Source organism: Corvus hawaiiensis, chromosome 4, assembly GCF_020740725.1.
Source record: "Corvus hawaiiensis isolate bCorHaw1 chromosome 4, bCorHaw1.pri.cur, whole genome shotgun sequence".
NCBI lineage: Eukaryota > Metazoa > Chordata > Aves > Passeriformes > Corvidae > Corvus > Corvus hawaiiensis.
Window position 1 is genome coordinate 1,654,515 of NC_063216.1, and position 21,025 is coordinate 1,675,539.

A 21,025-nucleotide genomic window follows, 5' to 3' on the forward strand; every position below is an offset into this window, starting at 1 on the left:
GTTATGCCATGTCATTACTGAGTTATGCTGTGTTCATAGAGGCTCTTTAGTTTTATAGTGTAAGAAGAAAAGGGGACACAAATTATTTAGTAGGCTTTTCAAATTCTTCTTGAGTCTGTGCAGGAGTAGTTTTCTGAAATGGTCTTGGAGCAGCTGCACTGTTTCATCTCAGCAGTATATTTCCTTCAGTTTAAGACCCTGAAATCATTAAATTAAGTGCAGAGGATCATAAAATCTATCCTCTGCTCAAAATTCTGTGTCTTATGTTAATTTCAGAAGCTTTTATAGAATTTTATTTTTTATGGATCTTTCTACCTGAGCTGACTGTAAGGAACTTATTCAAACAGCTTGTAGTTGTGTATGTATATATGTATGTATCAATGTGTAGGTGTACATACACGCGTGTGCAAAACTTTGGCACGTTATTACCTCAATGACATGGTTCAACAAGCAGCATTTATTACGATAACAAAAAGTGTCTGTAGTCCCATAGGCATCTTTGAAGACAGAAAAGGTATGAGGCTCCTAAACCCAGCCAAATGGAACACGTTAGTTGTTGATATATTGTCTGCTCTGTGCAGCAGTAAATATTTTTAAAATAGTAATTAAAGAAAAAAAAAGGGGTTCCAGAATTTTCCCAAGTCTTTGCTTCCATGGACTTTTTTGCTTGCATTAGTAGAGGTATTTCAGGGAAATTCATGGAGTGGAAAGGCTGTGCTGGCCAGGCAGGCCTGCCCAGCGCTGTGGCTGTGCAGCACGGAGCCAGGCAGAGCTGGCAGCAGCGTTTGTCCCTGGATGCCAATGACAGTGTTTGCTGTTGAATTGCTGGGCATGGGATCAGCCTTAGGCCTTCCACTTCACCTGTTCTGCCCACCTGCTGCTAATGGGACCTGGAGCTGTTGAACAAGAGGGTGGGCTCCTCCACATCCCCTTGTAGAGACTGAGCTGCAGCTACTGAGAGAGGCTTTGGGGGAAGGCTGGTTTTAGGGCCTGGAACGCTTTGGCATGAGCCCGTGTGTGTTTATAGAGGGAGATGAACTGAGCGTGCAGGGCAGCCTCAAAGGCAGAATAAGGAGCAGTTTGGCCCTTTTTTGTGGGAGGGAAAGGGAGTCTGCCCTCAACTGTGGAAAGCCCCTGGCTGAAACAGGGATTGAGAAAGACTAATTATTGGGTTGGGCTGCCATGAGAGAAATCTTTGTTTCCATCCTCAAAGGTGTTCATTTGGCACTAATGAGGCCATGTCCATCTCAGGCACAGCACTCCCTACTCCCATCCTCAGTTCAGGGCAGGTTCTTCCCCCTCAGAGCCCATTTTTACCTTTCTCCAATCTCTACACAGGCTTAACTTGTCCTTTCAGACGTGGAGCATTGCTCCATGAGGCAGAGCTTTCATGAGCTGTCTGTGTGGGGTTGTGCCTTGGGCCGTGTTGGCAGAGCCATGTGGCAGCACAAAGGTATCAGGGCAGTTGGGAAGACCGCATGGACTTCCTTCGAGGGCTCATTTTCCATATCTTTTGGGTTTTGTTTGAGAGATTTCACAATAGCTGGTCCTACTTTACAAATGTGTGCATGGAGACGGATCACTTGGGTCTGTTTGCCTGTGACTTGTGTATTGGTACTCGTTCAGTTCTCAGCTGTAGTGGAAGGACAAGGGCCGCTATGTCGGTCCCTTCTAGGAGCGTGCAGGCCATCATGGAGCTCCTTCCTGTGCCCAGGACCACGGTTGGACTCCTGGTTGCAAGCACTTACTGTTTGTAGAGCTGGGAACATAGTATTGTATGCTGTTGTTTCCTTTTCTGAGTTCAAGGGAAGGGAAATCCTTAGTGTGCTGCTGTGTCTCCATCTGGGACAATGACAGACAAATTCTCTGCTGTGGGTGTGTTCAAAAGCTTTACTACTGGATCAGATAACTGCAGAATGACACTTTTTCTTTTTTTAGGTGTTCCTTGTACTGAGCACTGGGGGATACTGCAGGCATCGGGAAAGCATTGTCTGAGGGAAGCCAGCAGTATTTTAAAGCACAAACATGTGCCTGCTACTGTCAGATGGAGTTTCTCAGCCATTTAAAATATCACGTTAATGTAAACATGCAGATGAACTGGCAATGGCTGGTTTTGATCTGCAGGCTTCTAGGGAGTTCTTAATTACCTGGAGCTGAATGGAAGATATTCAAATGGGCAGCTGTCAAATGATGGAATTAATATTTTTGTAATCCTGCTCATTTTACAGTGCTGTATAATATGAAAATGCCATACATGCATTCAGCTGGACAGAGGAACAGGGCAGTTGCAATTTGGAGCTGAAAAGAAAACGAGTGACCTATCTGACTGTTGTGCTGGGTATCCTTTAAGATATGACAGGAATGCCTAGGACGTTTTAATTTGCATTTATCTCGGATTTGATTCCTTCAGTGAGAACTTTTAATAACTTTGTAGTTTAACCTTGTAGGGACTTGGTCTCCTTTTGCTGTCATCTAGTTTTCACGTACTTATCTCCCACTCAGCTTGCCACGCAGCACTTGTGTAGTGATTACCTAATGCTGCAGTTTCCCTCCTACTTAGGTGGAGATCCCTACCATTTCTGCAGTACTGCTATCCTTATTCCACACTTGGGGCTAAAAACCCCAAGGACGAGAGATGGTGAGCCTGTGCACTGACTCCAAAAGCCTGCTTGTTTGTCCTAAATCGGGCTGTACAGTAACTGGAAGTGCCTTTGTTTGGAGATGCTTAATTGCAGCCTGCATTTCACAGGGATATGTACAGTTCTGACAAGATGACTAAAAGCCTCTAGCGTTAGTCAGCCTGATCTGTGAATCACTTATCACCAATATTCAGCCTACTTATTCCCCAGCAACAGAAAAGGGAATCCCAAAGAAGGCTCAGTTTGACACATGCATCAGTCTCAGGTGGGCTCCTCTTATTTTTTCCCCATCTCTCTCCACAGCACTGCATGCAGCAACGTTTCCTCTCCAGAGGCAGATGCAGTTCATCCTGATGGCTGACAATATTTGCCCACGTGTGCTGCAGAGAGCTGAGGGCTGGGAAGTTCCTGTCGACCCTCTCCCCTCCTGCTTGGCACAGACCTGTGCAGGGGTCACTCCCTGCCAAGGCAAGGGCAGCGAATTTCAGAATGTAACTGAAATTTATTGCCATTTGTAGTGCCAGAGTGACTGGAGGCCATGCAAGAGTGAGGAGCAGAGCCCTCTGGGCAGCAAGCTGAGAGTGGGAGGTGTACCCAGGTGGCAGTCAGTGAGCTGGAGGCTGCAGGGCTGGACTAGGACAAAAGAAAACATCCTGCTCCATGATTTGTCACTCACTAACCTTTGTCTCTCTTGTTCTCTTATCTTCCCCAGGAACGAGTGGAATATCTCTTTCTCATAATTTTTACAGTGGAAGCATTTTTAAAAGTAATAGCATACGGACTTCTCTTTCACCCCAACGCTTACCTCCGCAATGGCTGGAATTTACTAGATTTTATAATTGTGGTAGTAGGGTGAGTACCAACAGTTTGTTTTTCAAGGCCCTGTCCACATGGGGATACTGGCAACCTTTGGGAGCACGAGGGTGGGTGAATACTTTATTACATATGGGTGATGTTAGACATTGCTGTCCCGTGTTCCTCCGACAAACACCGTTTTAAGGGCTTGCAGGGAAATTAAACTGCTCTTTGGGAACAGGGATAAGAAGAGAAAGCAATCCAAAGCTGTTGGATAAAGTCAATTGCCTGAATATGCTTAACTGCAAGAAAATGCATTTGGTTTTAAATCTGTATGAATATTAAAAAACAGTATCTAGGTAATCCCCTAATTAAGATTAAGAGTTTGATGACAGATAAATTCTGCCATCTTGTGAATTTTTACTGATGTTTCTCATTCTGAAAGATGGAAAAAAGATTTAAATCCCAGGTCTTCCTACTTGAAAACAAAAGTAAGTTCCTTCAGTTCTATTGCACTGCTCAGCTGGTGATTTCAACGCTTTTAATTTTTACCCTTTTAATCTTTTAACCTTTTTAAAGACTAGTTTTACTATTGTAGGTCAAATTGCATCTTTGAGCTGCAACCTTTCTAATTCTCTTATTCCTCTCCATGTTTTTCAAGTTTGGCATTTAATTTATTTGAATAAAAGCAAAATAATACAGCTTCTGCTTTTTCTACCTGAGGGTAAGAGATAAGCAAGTGATTGGAATTGTGGTTGTTGAAGGGAAGAGGTGAAGGACAAACTACCACTGAAGACAAAGAGAACAAGTATTTCTTTGCCTGGATAATTTGTCCCATCCTCCCACTGCTCCATTGTTAGAGAATTTCTTCACCCACAAAAACTTGTAGTCTTTTCACCTCTTTTACCAAGGAAACCCTGCATCAGCTCATAGGGAAAATGTCAAAAGGGACCCTCCTAGTCATCAAAACCCCCTCATAATTTCTGCCCCAAACCAATCCGCTTTCCTGACCATTTTTGTGGTGGCCCCAAAATATTTAATCAGCAAACTGCTGTGTGCTTCCCAATACCTCCCACTTCCCGTCACCATGGATAAAAGTGGGTGGAAGGAGAATTCCCAGTGAAGGGGAAGGAGAACAGGCTGAAGCCTATTCTTAGTCTCAAGACCTCTCTGCCTCCATGTGGACATAAAGCTTCTCCTTACTGCAATGTCCACTCTGCTTCTCCTTTGTTCCTACCCACAGAGGATCCCATAGCATATCAGTACCTGAAAATTGGAAAATCCCCACCCCCTCCCCTGGTATTGATGTCCAATTCCATCGTTGGTTCTGCCTTTGAATGCCCTCAGATATCTCACCTGTTTGGAAATTGCTGCCTAAGTTGAAGAAACATTGAAGAACAAAACTCCCGTCAATGTGATTATTCCCTTTTCATTTTTATGAGAAAGAGGCATTTTAAAGAGAGGACACATTACCTCCCTCTTTTTCCATTGGACTGTGAGAGAGCAGCATTATATCTCGTTTAAGTACAGTCCTTTTCAATTTTCCTATTAGGGCAGTTAATCAGCAAGACGATATTCAGGCTGAAATTAATTCCCTTGCCAATGACAGAAGCTGCAGCTCTCCGCTCTTCTATCTGCTTTTGCCTCCAGCAGCTCTTAGTCACTAGATGGGGAACAAAAAATGTAACTGGGGAAGGATTGCATGAGTATAATAAACATGGCCAAGACCCCAAGGTCTCTGTTGAATAGTAACAATCTCAAGTGACAGATCCACTTCAAGGCCAGATGGGTTCCTTTGATGTTTATCTGTTTAAACTCACTCGTACAGTACCACAGCCAAGGCTGGTGCTCTGCTTTTCCTCTCCACAACCCCTCTGCAAAATCTACGTGGTGATACCATCTGTTCCTCTCCTGCCCTGTCCTCTTTTCCTAGGGGCTGTCTGAAATCCCTCAGTGACATTATGTTTAAACTTCAGTGTATTTGAATATTTTGCCAGGCAGGAAGCCCCACGGAAAAGATTTAACATAGATTTTGAAGAGAGAGAGGAAGGAGGAAGAAAGCAAGTGCTGATAACATTTCCCTGTGGTGCCTTTCTCTGCCTGTCAATGGAGCTGTTGGGGAAAGCTGAGTAATTTGAACACAGCTGTAGCACCGGGCAGAGGGATCTGTTTGGTGTGTGGGGCAAAGGATGGTACAACTGTTGTAGTTGCCATTTGTGTTTGCTCTGCCTTACCAATCATCTTCATTTTCAATGGTGAATGCCTTTGCTACAGAACATAAGCCGGGTGGGAAGCATTTCTTCAAGTGCTGTTGGAAGTTAAAGGAGCAAAACAAAGAAAAGTTTTAGATCTTTCAAATCCACCTACACCCAGCTCACCACATATAAATTTCAAGAGCTAATAGGGCATCTGTCTTTCTTTACCTTAAAATGAACTAATCGGTAGAGTAAGAGAAAAATGGACACATGTAGGACCGGGTATAAATTTTAGAAGGGAGTCACAATTCCTGTAAAAAATGTTCATAACAGTGTGCCTGTATAATCTCCCCTGCCTTCTGAAGATAGGTCCCCTGGTATCCAAAGGGATTTTAGAGTCAGTGATTCTAACAAGGCCACAGGAATATGCAACAGCAGCAGAGGGAAGCACTGAACACAACTGCTAGGTTTTCTGGCAAAAGGATGCGCTTTAGACCTGTAGGTTTGCAGCAGCTTGTCATTCTTGAAGTGTGGGAGACCAGCTTATTCATCAGCTATATCTTTTAGAACTTGATTCTGGCTTCTCTTTGAATAGTCTCTGACCTTGCCATAGCAGCACTTTAAATGCTGCTTCAAAGAACGTTTGTGTGAGGGTAGCAATCAGAGGCTCTACCAACATTATTAGTTAAGAGTAGAGATCAGACCCCTAAACTGCTCAATGAGGCACAGCCCACAAACACTAACGGTTAGCCAAATTGTCTCCCACTTCCTTCATTTTTGCTGTTCGTCTTTAGGAAAACACCAAAACTTTCAGGAATCACAGTGACATCCCTTAATGTTAGGAAATTTCTCTTGAGAGAAGACCAGCTTGACAATACTGTGATAGAAGAGTATCTGTCTTTCCTGGTAGTGCTGTGGCTTGTCTGCCAAGCACAGTCATTCTCCAAGGACCTGTAACTTCTGCCAGAAAAAAGGGTGGTGTAATTTGAAAGGCAGTATTATAGTCTTACTTGGGAAGGTAAGCAGTGAAGATATTTGGACAAGATCTGAAGTCAGAGCAGGCTGAAAAATGTGGTGACAGTTTATGTCTTTCTGAAGACCTGTGGGGAGTTTCTAGGGGGCAGATCCAAACATTTTCACACTCACAAGTCACAGGTGAAATGTAAAACACTGTGAAAAAACCCTTTGTATTTTACTTTTTTTTTATACCTAAGAGGATTTTTTCAGCTATGTTTTTCTGCTGATTTTTGGCCTTAGAAATACCAAGCCCTCTGTTTTTCTTTTGTATTTTGGAGGCCCTTGACAAGTTCTTTTTATGCTATAAAAATCACTGTGTACTCCCCACAGAGAAAGAGATGAAGAGCAGGTTACAGCCTTATCATGCTGCTGTTGGGGTCACCTAGCAAAGTGAAAACCCTTTTGATATTTCAAATATCTAAAGGGAAATAGAAAAATATAAGAAAGAAAAACAGAACGAAGCTAGCTTCATACATCACAGGTAGCTGTAAAAAACCCCAAACAAACCGTGGAGCATGTCCATACATGTGTGTGATAAAAATTTGGTTTTCTGCTCTTACAGTTCATGTCTGTCAGATGAATTTAGTTAAGGTGTAGTCGTGTCACAAGCAAAATTCAGAAATTGAGGTGATGCAATTGTGCTTCATCAGTGGGAAGTATGATATCCAAATGAAAATGGGCCATGATTTTAGGCTGGCAGAAAGTAGTTAGGTGGAAGGAAATAAGGTTGATGTCTGGTTTTTGTGGGGTTTTTTTAATGGCAAGATTTTCAGTGGCTGCAATAGATTATCTCTCTTGCATTTTTTGTGCCATCAAACTTTGATTTCTTTGTCAGCACAGTGTTCTCTCACCCTGTGCTTGGAGCATGCAAAGTCACCTACTGAGAAAGAACTGTACCTCGCTCCACCACACCTACTGAAAACTTTCCCAAAAGGTTTTCATCAAAGAGCAGAATTTCCTATACAGATGTAAGACAGAAGGCTCTGGCTTCATCTGTTGTATCAGTAGTTTAACATCCCTCTGGCTGGTTTAGTCTCAGAAAACATATTACCTGCAAAAACTAAGAGCATTTTGTAGCTGTACATCATGGATATGTGCCCATGCCCTGATTGAGGGAGGTGGTGAGGACAAAGAAGAAGAATTGACAAGATGTACTATAAATTTGAAGAGCACAGCAGAGATTCAGTAGGCCACACTGGGCACAGTCTGGCCTACTGAAGGCAAAGAGAGTGAAATAAATGAGAGAAATAAGAAGTTGTAATGCATTGGTAAAAAGCAGGATTAGTACAGGGGAGATATTAAGCTTGGAGTAAATGCATTAAAGTAGGATTAGCAGGAGTAATGGGATTCGAGTTTAAATGTAGGTTTTTAAATGAGGAGCAGCAGGAATTACTGCAAATTATTCCTGAGGTGCAGTAGGCAGGTGACTGGGGGTACCTCAAAAGAGCACATTTAGCACGTCAGTGCTGCAGCACACAAATAAGGCCAACTGGCCTGCAGTGGAGCTGCACTGGTCCAGGAAGGCAGGCTCTATCTCCAGAGGAGTGAGCTATCCTATGGGTGAGTTTCTGCCCCTCCTGAACTAATTTAGGACATTGCTTGGGCAGCAGAATTCTAGAGCAGTCTGGTTTGGTCACTGTACAAGTGGCAGCAGAAACAGCCTTGGTGCCCAATGCCAGGAGCTGCTCTTTGGTAAAAGAGGGGGCCAGTGCAAATGGGGATCAGGAAAATGGGCCCTCAGTTTTGCACAATTGCTGACTCAGTGTTCCTTGAGATTCCTAGTCCGGAGCTGAAAAACAGTATTAGAAGCCTTCTTGCAGTAAATTCTTTTTCCTTCAGAGGATCCCAGGAGACTGGGACTGTTGTATAGGTATGTCACTCATCACCTATTATGGGAATTCTGTGGACTGGGAAGATAGAAATGTTTGAATGTGAAACAGAGCACATTGCTAGAGCTTAATCAGTTGCTTAGTGAAAATACATTAGGCCAAATTTGACCTACAGTGTTTCTATTATGAAGACCATCAGATAATTGCAACTGTATAATTTGTGTACACAGCTCAAGAAATACATAGATTCCAATAATTCACGTTCTTTGCCTCAACCCTTGTTTGTCTCTCTCTGTGATATCCGTAGTCAATGCAGTATTTCTCATGGGCTCTGTTTTTGTCTTCTCTGCATCCTGCTTCTCAGTCTGCAACACCGACAAACTCAGCATCCAACCTCCCCACACACAGTTTTTCCCACGCTTGTTACCTAGTTGTTAAATCTTTCTGTGGTGCTTGAAGTTGAGGCTTTGAATAGATCCAGTTAGGAGGTCCTCAGTCACATCTGACAAGTTTTATAAGACTCCTAATATGGATTTTAAAAAAGTAAAAAAAAGAAAGGAATTTCGCATTTGCAGTCCCTTAATCCGCATTTTTATGTGGATGTAGTGCTGGGGGAAATGCGTTGATTTAGATGCTTCAGTAAATGAATCGTCCTTTTCCTATCCAGGGCAAGCTCCCTGTGTTTGTGGCCCTGTCCCTAAGATTTATCTGCAGGCTGCAGGCGTTGCAGCTCCTTGTTAAGCCACCAGCCAGCTCAGCTTCTGCTTGATCCATGGTCTGGGGGCTCTCTGTGGAATGTGCCAGTCGGGATAAGGGTGAGATCCTGACAGGGGCACCGCAGGGAGAAACCACTGCTGTACCCAGGCTGCCCCATCCAGTCTGGTTCTTGCATCCCAGGAAGTTTCTTTCAAGTTGTCTGTGGTACCTCCATGGCACCCTACGGGCCAAGGGGTCTCTGCCTCTCCCAGACAAGCCTTTTTTACAGAGTGCCAAACATCCATTTAGGCTGGAACAGCTTTTAACCTCTACTGAATTTGGCCGGGTTCAAGCTGAGGATTTCAAGGCTGAAAGCAATATCATTAGCAAATTCATGAGGAATCCGTCCTCCCCCAAACATACTAATGTTTTACCAGAAAAATGGAAGCTGCTTCCTGAAAGCTAATTTATTAAATCAAGTTCTTATTAACAGATAGGGTGAGCCTTCAGGTATTTTACAAAAGAACATTGTCTTTTCTTCCTTGCTCTGCTTTTTAAATGCATTCTGAGTGAGACATCTTCTCCTTAAAGCAACTACTCCTATTAGCCAAGATAAAACATAAAGGCTGGTATAAAAAAACATTCTAATAATAGGACTCCTACAGTTTTGCACTTTCCTTAGCCAGTGCATCAGGGGATTTACAAATGGATCCACAAGCACGCAGTGTGAGCATAGTCCTTTATCTAAAACTGGCCCTTGATGGGTCCTCGAGTTTGCACCAAGTTCTACCTGCAGTGACATTGGTGAATCTTAATTCTTTGTAAAATGGGTGGCAGATAATTAATGATTGGCTTAATTAAGGGTGGTGATTTTCTCCCCCAAGGTGGATAATTGGTTAATAAAGAGAGCAAAGTGTTGGTAGCCCATAGCTGGCTGCAAGGAGCCATGGAGGATCATGAAGGAGGAGCATGTCATGTTTATGTCTGCTCCAGAAACAAGTGTTTTGCAAATGGTATAGACATCACCAATAGGCTGTTGCATATGGGAAGAGTCTGTGTCTCCTGCACCATATGTGAATGTTGAGAGAGAGGTGTGACACTCTTCACAGGTCTGTGAGATAGTCTGGGTGATATGATGGTGACGATCTCTGTTCCTGTTTAGCCCAAGCCTTGCTGTCTGCCTACAGATTGTTTCCTCTTTCTTTTTGCAGGCTTTTTAGTGCAATTTTAGAACAAGCAACCAAAGCAGATGGGGGGAATTCAATAGGAGGAAAAGGTGCCGGATTCGATGTTAAAGCACTGCGGGCTTTCCGAGTATTACGTCCACTACGGCTGGTGTCTGGGGTTCCCAGTAAGTAATGCCATTGCTCTCCCTTTGAGTATGTCTGTGGTGTGGCATGGGGCAGGGGTAATTTGTGTAACAATTTTGAAGACAGAGCGTGATGCAGGTTATTTTTGGTGTGTGGGGGAAGACTTTTTCCAAATGTATGTGTTCGTGATAAACGTGATATTAATCAAAGGATGACCAAAGCAGAGCTGAAGAGAATGGAAATCTCATGGTATGTCTGTCTGATTGTGCAACCTTTTTAAACAACGAAAGGGGAAGATCCAGGATTTTTGTGATTTCAAGCATAAAATCCTTTAAAGGTTTGTGAAATCATAGGGAAGTTTTGGTATTACAAATTCTTGACTTTGATGGAAATTCTGTATGCTTATGTGTGTTGGTTTTGGAGGGAGAGGAACTTTTTCATTAAAAATGCATTTTCTTCTTTGCATGTGATGTTCACATCAGGAGCACTGGGAACAATTTAGAAGCAACAGAATACAGGGCAATGACACACTCACGTTCTCTGTTAGCTCGATTTGCTTAAATTATTTGTAATGCCTCTGAGCAAGTCCTCAAGCAGCCTTTGATAGTCTTTCAACCATTTTCTTATTTACAATGAAGCCATGAGTAACTAAGTCTGGTAGTTCCATTGTGGAGGTGGAACATGGACATGACAATGTGAGAAGATTATACCATTTGGCTTGAGAGCTTGTTATGGATGGGACCTGTTTACCTTCTGGAGACAGAGGTGGTTGAAAACTGTCACTGCTTTCCACGTTTATAGCAAAGAGAGATGTAGTAAGCACAAAAGGAGTTAATCTTCTCCAGAATAGCTCTAGGGGGCACTTTGTTTATTTTTATTTGAGGATCTTGCTAGGCTGGTGTCTTAGAGTACTTCTGTCTTAGTCATTCAAAACCCTTGAGTGGAGTTGCCATAAACTCTGTGGCATCAGTTGTTCTGACACAGACTGAGCTTAGCTGTGTGCTTGGTGCTCCTGGAGGACCCGAGGAAGCTGAGGGAACCAAGTCTGACACAGTTCATATCCATATCCATATACAATCTCAATCCCAGTGTAGACTATCTAACAGTCCATTTGTGAGTTTTCTCATCAAGGGAAGTATTTAATTTGTACCAGAAGAAAGACAGGGAGCCTGGTGCAGCCTAACAAATATTTGGTCTGGGCAACAAAATGCTAGTGCAGTGTGAAGCAAGCAAACCATCAACTTCACCTGATACCCTCTGTTAATCCTTCTGCTTCTGACTAGGGACATATTTGTTAAACCAGGCTTCTTGGGGGCTGGCGTGGCTTTAAAAAGCCTACTGAGATCTGTAGCTAATACAGCCTCAATCTTGACTGGGCACTTTTTAATTGTACAAATGCCTGTTGATTAGCCTAGAATAGATGTTATCGCATCCATATGTATTAGAGCATAACTCTTCTCATGAGGCCTTTTAGATAAGATTGCCTGAGCTTACCATAAATAGCACATTACAGGATTACATTCTTACGTAAGTTTAGTGCAGAGGTTTAGAAGTCAAGTCTCAGGTCCCATTCAAGTTCGGTCCCTGAGGCACCATAAGCACCAGTGGGTGAGTTACCAATATTGCACTTGCAGTGTTTTGCCATCTCTAAAGAAATGCTTTTTGCTTCCTTGCCCTTCCAAAATGCACAAGACTTTTCCCCTGTAAGGAAGAAAACCTGCACAGATTTGTCCTAAAATTACATGAATGTAACATACGCTGCAATTCCTTCTCACTTAACAGACTCTGTGTGGAAGCAGCATCTCTTTAGTAAGGGGGATCCTCTGGGTCACTGGCAGCCGCCTTCTGCATGGAAATTCCAACATCTGCTGCTTGGCTTGAGGTCCAGATCTAACTGCCACTACTTGGAAAAAAGTGTGTAAAGCACAATGATTCCTATAAAACAAATTTTTGAAACACATGGTGAATTTTTGCATGCAAATCTTAAAGTCATTAGGATTGGTCTTGGGAAATAGGTTGTCTGAGGTGGAGAGGTTGGCTTGCAGCATGGAATAATTTTTTCTGAGTCACAAGCAGTTTACGTGAGTTTTTTTCTCTCTGGCTCAATCCATAGGAAATAATCCAATTTAAAAGGGACATGTTTTGTATTCAGGTTCATGCATTTAAAGACTTGTCTTAGCATATAGAGAGTTTCCACATAAGTTTGATTTGAGGTGGGGGAAAGACATATTAGTTGCCCTCTGAAGTAAACCACTGGTGTCTGTCTTTTGCGGATCAAGAGCTGGAAACAAAAGTTCAAGATTTAACACTTCCAGAAGTGGCTTCTAATTATTTATGTCTCCTCTTGGCTACCAGTGCTAGACATTTAGGTCAACACGACAATCTAACAGCTTCAGATAGATGGACAGGGGATGTTAAGAACTCACAATCCCTTTTTTCCAAGTCCCATGCATGCTTAATTCCTGGGACTTGGCTGTCTCTTGCCAATAAATGTCTCAACCAAGAAATGGGGGACTGTCCAGTGCAATAAATGGTTCATGTGCAAGCAAAGCTGGTTCACCCACGGGCAGACAAGCAAAAAGGTACCTTTGACAATCTTTGTTAGGCTCAAACTGTCCAAGGCCCCAGATTACGTTAGCGCCTCCTAAAATCAAAAGGGTTTGAGATCATGAATTCAACAAGGCCTGAAGACTACATCTGGATGATGGTTGTGGGCATATCAATATTTCATAATCTTTAAGAGAACAGATGACACTTTTACTCTTTGTGGTTGTACAAACATTCACAAGACCCCTTGTCATAAGGAAGAAAACAGACATTTTGTTCAAAAGATAAGACAAACATTTTTTATCCATGTCACAAAAAGCAACTGTGCCATCGCGGGAGAAGGCTTCAAAGGCACTGAACTGAATGTCTTTGGGTTCCCAGTACAACTTCAAAAAATAGCGTTAAGTATTTACACATTTCCAAGAAATTCAATTGGGTTTGGTATGAGGGGTTTTTTGTGCATTAGATTTTGTTTTAAAGTAGTTTGAGTTCTTTTCCAGAAAACTTTTTTTTGAGTGAGCAGTACAGTTCTTATGGTGATTGTGTGAGGTGTGTGGCAGAGCAGTAGATTAGATGCTTCCCACAGCTCTCATCCCAGTGCTGGCAGCTGCTTTGTGTACAAAATAGAGTTTCAGAGCTAATTAAGCAAACTCTTTTTTTTCCCCTCCCCACTGTTTTTAAAGTCCTGCTGCTTCTGGAAAAATGGCCCACACCCAGTCCTTCTAGGCCAGCATTAATGTGTAGATTAATGGTGATTACTTTGAAAAGCACATGGATGATTTAGGTTTCATCGTAGTTAAGTCACTTTTGAAAATGAGACCTAAGCACTTGATATCATTGATACAGAGGTCAGATTTCACTGTTCCACTATTCTGTTACTGTCATCTTAACACAGTTCTTGCAGTGCATGCTTTATTTTGGTCACTGAAAGAACTTTGCTGCTGGAGTACCAAAGCAGTCTCCTTGTAAGAAAAACTTCACTCATGCGTGGGAGCACCTGTCTTAATGTGTGGCATTAAGATCAATATAATGGTTTGAGAAAGGAGAGAGAAGGAAAACAATTCCCTTGATGGACATAAGTAGACAAGTGCAAAATCAGCATGTCTACCAAAACTTAATCACTTTAGTGTCTTGGAAACTTACCCAGTATCTCCTTTGGCAGGAGTGTGAAGCATCGTAAAGCTTTCTAGGGACAGAATCAAGTCAGCCCCTTTGTGCTAAGAGTTTTCTGTTGATTACTCTTCTCTCTCGGTTTGATGTTATTACATATTTTAAAACTTGTTTTAAACATTTTGTGCTTGAGGAGGGCAAAAAGAAACATCCAATTGGGCAATGAAGAAACATGATCCAATTAAAAAAGAAAATCACTCCTGACTATTGGAAAGGGCAATGAGTTACTCCTACGCATGCTAGCTCGTGCCCTTTTAACTTATTAAATTCCATTTCTATCACCTTTATTCATGCTGCTCCGTTATACCACCTCGTACATTCTGTTTGTTCTCTTTATGTTGTACTTCATCTTAATGTAGCTGCATTTTTGCCACTGGTTGTTGTCTATCTGATATTTGCCAGACTTAATTGATAAGCTCTTCTAGACAATTTGGAAGTCATATAATTTGAGTAGCTACTCTGCTCCATAGTTGTGTTTTCAATGAGATCCTCTGCTGACAACACAGATTTATGTAGGCAGAAGACCCTGCTACCCTTAATGAAGCTAGAGAGGAAATTTGACTGTTCCACTGGAACAAAAACTTGCCATAATTTCTCTCTTTTTTTTTTTTTTTTTAATTTTAAAACCACAAAAAGCTAAGCCTGTTATCTGTTCAAGCTTCACTGGAGTCTTGTAGCAGGAGAGTTACTCAAAGGCAGTGTAGGTAGCTCTCTAGCACCAGTACTTACATGGTCTACTGGAGATGCAGCAATTACATAACAGGGAAAGAGAGGGTATGAGCAAAAGGACCTAAGCCAAACCCTTCCCATGACAATGCAATGTCCTTCTGTCAGTGACACAGCAGCATGTAACTGACAGAGTACATTTTTGAGTTAAATAAGACCACAATTTTTAGGTGTGAATGCCTGGAGATAACTACCTTTATGTGTATTTAAATAATTAACTATAGCAAATAATTTTTCAAAGTGATACTTCTGTTTAAGTCCATGATTACTCCGAGCTTAAGAGAAAATTGGGCACCTTCAGACTAGGTGGATGAAAAATTTAGACATTTTTAGGTTTTGATCTCTCTCATTGCAATTAGTAATCTGCCCTGAAATTCTCTTTAAAATTTATAATGCTTTCTCAGTCCCAGCAATGTTCTCTACCCCATATTTATTGCAGTGTTTTCTCATTATCACAGTATTTTTTATCCTTATCCCAGGCTCTCTGGCATTAATCAAAATATTTCTTTGAACTTTGTAACAGGTAGCAAAGTGTCCTGCCTTTCCTTACAATGTCCTGGCAGATCTGAGCCATCCAGGTTTATATATTTGATGCCACATTCACCACATATAGCAGTGAAGATGAGAAGTAAAAAACACCCTGAGGGCTCTGTGGGGAGAGTAATGCACAAGGAAAGGTTTGCTCACTTGAGAGATGCTGGGGTGGCAAAGTCACCCAGTTGTCTTTGCTGTTAATTCACCATATAATTGCAGGTGGATGAAGCAAGGAAATCGCAGGGGTGAGAGGACTGGATTTTTGTCCTGTCTAGGTGTTTTTGTGTAGGACACTGCCTTAGTACGTTGTGTGTGCTAAATTGCAGTCTGGGGGCTTTTTTTTGTGGAGAAGTGAGAGCAAAACTTTCAAATGCTTACAAGATGTTGAGGTTGTAGTCTGCATTTTCCACTAATGACTGTTCTTAACACTAAGACTGGCAATATCTTTCTCCCCCTTTTCAAGGAATATGATCTAATCTAATATTTGAAATCACAGGGGAATTCTGTCTATATGGGCTCATAATTCAGAGATACATCCCCCTGAAAGAAAAATATGGGGGGGGACTTTTATAGCAAAATACAGAGTAACTTAGAGAGTTTAAGACAGCACAGACCTGTCAGAACCACCATGGTCGTCTTCCTGATGTAAGACTAAGCAACTGCTCTATCTCATCTTTGATTCCAGGACTGGGAATTTGCTATTGAATGATTTATAGTAACATGGGTGTTTGATGCTTGTTGCCCATAGGAAGAGCTCTTAGTGCAGTGAGCTAGAGACTGGTACTGTTGCAGAGACTTTGTCTTCCACTACACCTGATTTGGAGGTAGCGCACTTAACCAGGGGGGAACAGATTCAACATTTTCTCTCTTGCATAGTCCTTGTAAACCTGAACTATTTGAGAAGCCACATTGAACTGGGTTTTGTAGTTGAAACATCTTCAGAGTCCCTCTACCTGGTGTGTGCAGAAGGCTGTGCCAGTAAGGAGGGATCAAGTACCAACCAGAGAGCCCAGTTCCTGCTGCAGGCACTCTGCTCCTGGAACCTTCCATTCTGCCTGGACTGTGTAAAGCAGGGAGATCAAAATGGTGATTTTTAGCTACCCTCAAATGTTCTTTCCCAGGGAAAATACACTGTTCGCATCCATAGCATGATTCCAACTCGGGTTTGCCAAACAGCTTTGCTGGAGGGTGAGGACAGGACCTAGAGCAGCCCTAGATGTTGTCAGCTCTCTCTGTGTCTCAGTGTGCAGTGGTGACATTCACCCTAGTCCATCCCAGGCCTGGGATTGCCCTCCTCCTTCCCAGCCACTGAGACAGCACAGCTCAGTCCATTGCAATGATTCCCTTTTGCAGCTGTTGAAACAAGGCACTTTCAATGCAATTATCTGGTTTGCATTTGGCATTCTTCGCTTTTTTTATTTTCGGTGCCCAATCGAACATTTCCACCGTAATTTCTCATTATATTCTGCACTGTGAAAGAAAATTAACACTACTTTGTAGAGTTGAGGAAATAATGTAATTGAGGTAATAAACACAGGGAATCCAAGGAATCCAAAATGACTTCTCTTTTGATAACCATGTGTTTTTGGAATATGGCAAAGAAACGTGAGCTATTGACTGTTTCTGTATGTTGAATAGCAGGTATTAAGTCTTAAGGAAATACTAACTGGCAGTAAGGAGGTCCACTTTCTTTTAAAATGTATATGCCTGTAGCAAAGTACAGTTGACAGGGGTGTCTTGCACGTGATTTGCATTTATTCATTGTCACTGGTGGAGCAAGGGACTTAAATTTGCCCTCCTGCTGCACGTGAGGTTATGCTATGAGCTGCATACCAGGGGAGGATTGTGGCTTGCCTTCAGTGGGAGGAGAGAGCAGAAGTGGCCTGATCAGACCTCCCCAGGTGTGAAAGGTTTGTGGGTAGGAACTAAAGAATACAGTAAGCTTTGTAAGGAGGAAACAAGATACTTGGCAGTTTACTGCCACTGAACCTAGGAGATAAAAATTCTTGACAACACAGGGAACTACTTCAAACACTTTTAGGCAAAAATTGGCTTCCAAGTATTAGTTCTGCCTTACCTTTTGCTGTTGTTACATTAAATTATGTTAGTTTTTGCCAAGATCAGTTCCTTCCTTTTCTCTTGGGGTTCAGGAGCTGTAACAAACGTGCTCTCAGGCAGATTCCTGACATTCTCCTTCATTCTTGAACAAGACTTCTCAACCCTCTGTGCCATCTCTCTGGCACATACAGCACCGTGAGAGGACAAGTTGCACCACCTTTCCCATGTCCTTGCCTCGCTGTTTTTAATCTCAAGTAGCCAATTTGTTTTGCTTTCATTACAGATGGGGAGGGAGTGGATTAGAAAGGATAGAACAGTCTGAACCAAATGTCCTCATTAGGCTTGTTTCTTCATAGTTAACTGCAAACTCTACACATGCTTGCAAAGTCCTTTATTGCCTTAGGTCACCATTACTCAAGGGAATAATTTGATTCCAGTGTAGCATCTCCCTTAGGTAAAGATCATTCCTGTGAGTAGGGATTCACAATCAGGACTTTAAGCATGCTTCCTTTTGAGAGGTACAGCCTGCAGAATGATGTCATTTATGGCAGAAGAAGTTGACTGTGTAGCAGAAGCTAAAGAGGAGTTTATCTTGCTAAGGAAGATTACTCATAGAGGCACATTGTTGCTCCAATAAAGATTTCTCTCATATTTTAAGGAATGCCAATGAAAACAGAGAAATATTTATTTGATCTTGTCTATGAGCTCTTTTAAAAATAACACTGACTACAAGTGTACCCAATAACTGCCTCAGCCTCTATCCTACCAGTTACTGTGCATGCTGGCATGATCATTCAGCATGTCTTCACAACAGAAAAAATCCCAATATCGTAATGTGGGACCACATCAGGGTGTAGGCAGCCCCTTCCAAATCAAGAAAACAAACCCAATGCTGACATCAAAGAGCAGACAGGGAGATAGTAAAAGAATTCTCTCTTGGCTTAGTAAGAGAATTTCCAGAAGTGCTCTGGATGGATTGGTCATTTCTAGTACCTTTTATTCGTTCTTCAAATAATGCCCAGAGTTCTCATTCAGCATGGGTGTCGGGCACAGGTCTGGGAGAGAGCCCATGCCATCAAGATGCTTGTCCTGAAGCATCTGAAAATCTAAGAATGCCATCTGCTGTCTCCTCAGAACAGTTTGCATTGTGTCTGTACTGGCTGTAGCTAACTGGTACCAGCAGGATCGTGTTGGGCTCCCAGTTGCTCACTTGTAATTGCTGGCTGCTGCTGTCGCCGTGCTGGGCAAGGGAAGATTTTGCTGTTCCACATCAAAGTATTAAGGGTATGATCTGCTTTGGGTTTTTCTTACCTCCGCTCCCAGATGACACCTCTACTGCATCTGCTGTCATCCCAACAAGTTACAACAAATGCTACTGCAGACTTTGATTTCAGTTGGCTGAATTTTCCATTGCTTAATCATTTAAGATCTTGTAAGCAATGATTTGAAGTGCTTTGTTCATTTTCTCTAAAGTAACTGTCTATTAATGTGTTGCTGACCTGATGGGACTTTCTAACATTCTCTTTGTCCTCCTGTCCCAAAGATGTGACTGACACACACACTGGGTAGCAGTTGACTCAGAAGCAGGACACAGGAGAGTTCATAGGATTTGCTCAGGACACAAGGTGGTGCATGGATGTTCTCTGGCATCATTTGAATTACTTCTGTTTGTCCAAGCCTTCCAAAAGCCTTGTTGGATGCCTGTGGTCCTTGTTGTGATTTCCACAGAGCATTATCAAAATATCAGCAAAGCACAGAGCAGCAGACCACTCAGACAGTGCCCTCGACCACTGGATGCATTTTAAGCTTGCCAGTAATTTTTTTTTTTTTTAGTGATGATCTGAATTTATAATAATATTGCATCTTGGACAAATGCTATAGTAGAGAAAAAAACCAAAGCATGAATTAAGAGGAGGCAAAATGAGGAAATAATATTTTAAAATTTCAATGTCTACATAAATCTATTGGAGAAGTTCCCTCTTCTCTTGAATGCAGGTTTCTCCAAAATCAGGGGCTGCCTTCTGAGTTATGTCTGCTTGCTGTTACTGTGCTAGATGAGAGCACAGGCATGTTTGCTGGTATGAATAACTAAAAAACTTTTCTGTGCTGAGGATGTTTGTTGACTGAACAAATAATTTTCTGTTCTGATCACGGGGAAGTATGGAAATGAAAGCCCACCTAACCTGCAGAGCCTCTTAAAATTTTATCTAACTTTTCTTTGTGCCAGGGAAAAGGGAAGGAGATCAGACATCTTTCTTAATCTCCCTTTTTTCCAGAAGCAAATCCAATTCCTGTTTAACACATGTAACAATAACCTATCCCATATGTGTGTTGCCCTTTGTTGCAACTATTTTTTATGAGTTGTTTGAGTGGCTATGCCTCTTATTTTTTCAGTTTTAGATTATCTTCTGTTGGTTTGCTCTGCCACATCAATCACAATTCAGAAAACATCTGCTTACCCTCTGCAAAGAGTCTTTTTTTTCAATTTCTGTACTGCTAAAGCTGCTCTACAGTTTTACATCAGAAGCATTTTTGACAGAATGTAGCTCACGGGATAAAAGAAATAGAAGAAATTATAAAAATTCTATTTTTGTCATTTCTTTTCATAGGCCTTACTAAATGTTGTTTTCTTCAGCAGTGGAAAGGGCTATAGAAATTCAATTTCTTTACAGGATTGCAAAACATCCTTTCTAAACTTATTCAAGCATCTCATCTTTCAACCACACACCATCCTTGCAGGGGGCTAAGGCAGTGGTGTGAGAACTGGGACGTATCAATTGCTATATACCTTAGAAGTATAATCTGTTGGGGCAGTTTATTTTCTATTATTGCTTGCACATTAAGCTAGCAGCTTATCTGACATTTCTCTCCTTTTTTGCATTGGTTGTTGGGTTTGATGATTGGTTGGGGTTTTTTCCTTGTTCCTTGTTGTTCAGGACATTTCTTCACTTGGCATTTTTTTGTAGGTTGTTGCTGTACATTGATTTTTATTTGTATTGGAAATTACCAAAGGATAAAGTTCCTTTTAATCAGGTTTGATGTCTTGGTCAGAAATCAAACCATTGCATCCACGTATGATTACACACAAGGTTTACAAAGGCCTGTTCTGAATCCAACAGTTACGGTTTTTAACATAAACAGCACCCAGTGAAAGAATTTAGCATTGAGTCTCACCCTTCCCCTCACTATGTAGGTGAAAATTTAAACTCAGCCTTTAGCCCACCTTTAGCTTTTCACACTCCCATGCTGGGATTATTTCACTTTAAAGCTTTACTTTGGAGGGAGTCAAATTCCTCTCAGATTTATATTTGTATGTTTCTATATCTGTTAAGAATGTAATTTAGCTGTTCAGATTGCAGCAGGAGAGCCTTATGATTCTCTCTTGACAGGTTATTATATGTAAAAGGAAATTAAAAATAAATAAATGTTTAATAAATATTTAATTCCAGTGCATTCTAGCAACACATACCCAATCTGTGCAAAAAGCCTTCGAACTGTGCAAGTTGTAA

General features: G+C 41.8%; 1 protein-coding gene across 27 annotated transcripts in view; it reads left to right on the plus strand.

The window, feature by feature from the left end:
* CACNA1C (calcium voltage-gated channel subunit alpha1 C) overlaps positions 1-21,025 on the plus strand; it is a 465,784-nt gene that overhangs the window by 263,997 nt on the left and 180,762 nt on the right. For all 27 annotated transcript variants that reach the window (XM_048301198.1, XM_048301175.1, XM_048301189.1 and 24 more), the window contains exons 4-5: positions 3,352-3,491; positions 10,383-10,522. In XM_048301198.1, coding sequence (XP_048157155.1) covers positions 3,352-3,491; positions 10,383-10,522 — 280 coding nt within the window. The remainder of the gene's footprint in view (positions 1-3,351; positions 3,492-10,382; positions 10,523-21,025) is intronic.